Genomic DNA, 1,084 nt, shown 5'->3' with positions numbered 1-1,084 from the left:
GGCTCTGAACTCGTACGAGCCTCCACCGTCACGTTTTCTAAACCACACAAAAAAAAGGAACAAAATCAAATTGGTCGAGCATTTTGCTCCGTCACGGTGTTCGTAATAGTTTGTCCTGCTACGAGAACAGGTAACGATCCCTCCAACAGCCGTCTCGAAGCGGCGAATTCGCGTGCTCTGTTTCATTCGAAATTAGTATCGCTACTCTCTGCTTTTGACAGGGTTAATCAGTGGCGGCAGCGGGAGTAGCAACGTTGTTGCGACGCGAACGGGATTCCTGACCCGCGTTGTATATCGGAATAAGAGATTTCACTTAAAGGGTTTCAAGCTCGTGCTCGAGTTTTGCTAGTGACAGGAAGAAGGGTGCCGCCGCGGTGTGCCTCTCGCTGCCTCCGAACCCCTACCACCGAAGAATCGTGCCGTTTATCGTTTAACAGTTTAACCGGAGAATCGAGAAAGAGGCGAGCATCGGGACTGCCGCGTTTGAAACGGGAAGGGGGCAAGGATCTTCCCGCCGGCAGGGGATAAGTAAGGAATCGTATTCTGTCGGGTGTCAGGCTGTTTGCTTTGCCTCGGCGAATTAATTAATTTATTCCGAGATCACCGGTAGCCCGAAGGCTCTGCGAGAGAAATCGTCCGGGAAACAGTTAACAGAACTCGATGGAAACTCTCCCGTTTCTACTACGTCTTCGTGCTCTTCTCTTTCTTTCTTTCTTTCTCTGGTATCACGATAATCCTTGAGCAAGCGCGCGCGAACTCGCCTCTTTTCCCGCTCCATTTTCACTCGAAACTGATACTTACCGGTAATCGCTCTGACTTGCTCGGAAGAAGCCCCCGTTGCTTTCAACGCCTCCTCGAGCTGCGTGCGCCTCTTGATCTCCAGTTCCAGTTGTTCCTGTAGGCGTTTCCTTGCCCTTCGTTCTTTCTTTAGCCGCTTCTGGTACATCACTGAAAGCAGAAACATCGAAAGCCTTTAGCATAATTTCTACCGGGGATGTCGCGTGCGACTCTTCCGAACGACTTCGACGGACACCTGTCAAAACGACTTAACGGTAGGCGGTGTTCACGGTTCCCCAGGTGGTGG

General features: G+C 51.2%; 1 protein-coding gene across 4 annotated transcripts in view; it reads right to left on the bottom strand.

Moving 5' to 3' along the window:
- LOC100741294 (dachshund homolog 1) overlaps positions 1-1,084 on the bottom strand; it is a 153,444-nt gene that overhangs the window by 10,724 nt on the left and 141,636 nt on the right. For all 4 annotated transcript variants that reach the window (XM_012381326.2, XM_033318853.1, XM_033318851.1 and 1 more), the window contains exons 10-11: positions 802-948; positions 10-37 (exon numbers count right to left, since the gene is read on the bottom strand). In XM_012381326.2, the coding sequence (XP_012236749.1) occupies positions 10-37; positions 802-948 (175 nt within the window). The remainder of the gene's footprint in view (positions 1-9; positions 38-801; positions 949-1,084) is intronic.

Source organism: Bombus impatiens, unplaced genomic scaffold, assembly GCF_000188095.3.
Source record: "Bombus impatiens unplaced genomic scaffold, BIMP_2.2 scf_0129, whole genome shotgun sequence".
Lineage (NCBI taxonomy): Eukaryota > Metazoa > Arthropoda > Insecta > Hymenoptera > Apidae > Bombus > Bombus impatiens.
Note: the sequence above shows the minus strand (reverse complement) of the source record. Positions and strands in the feature narration are given on the sequence as shown.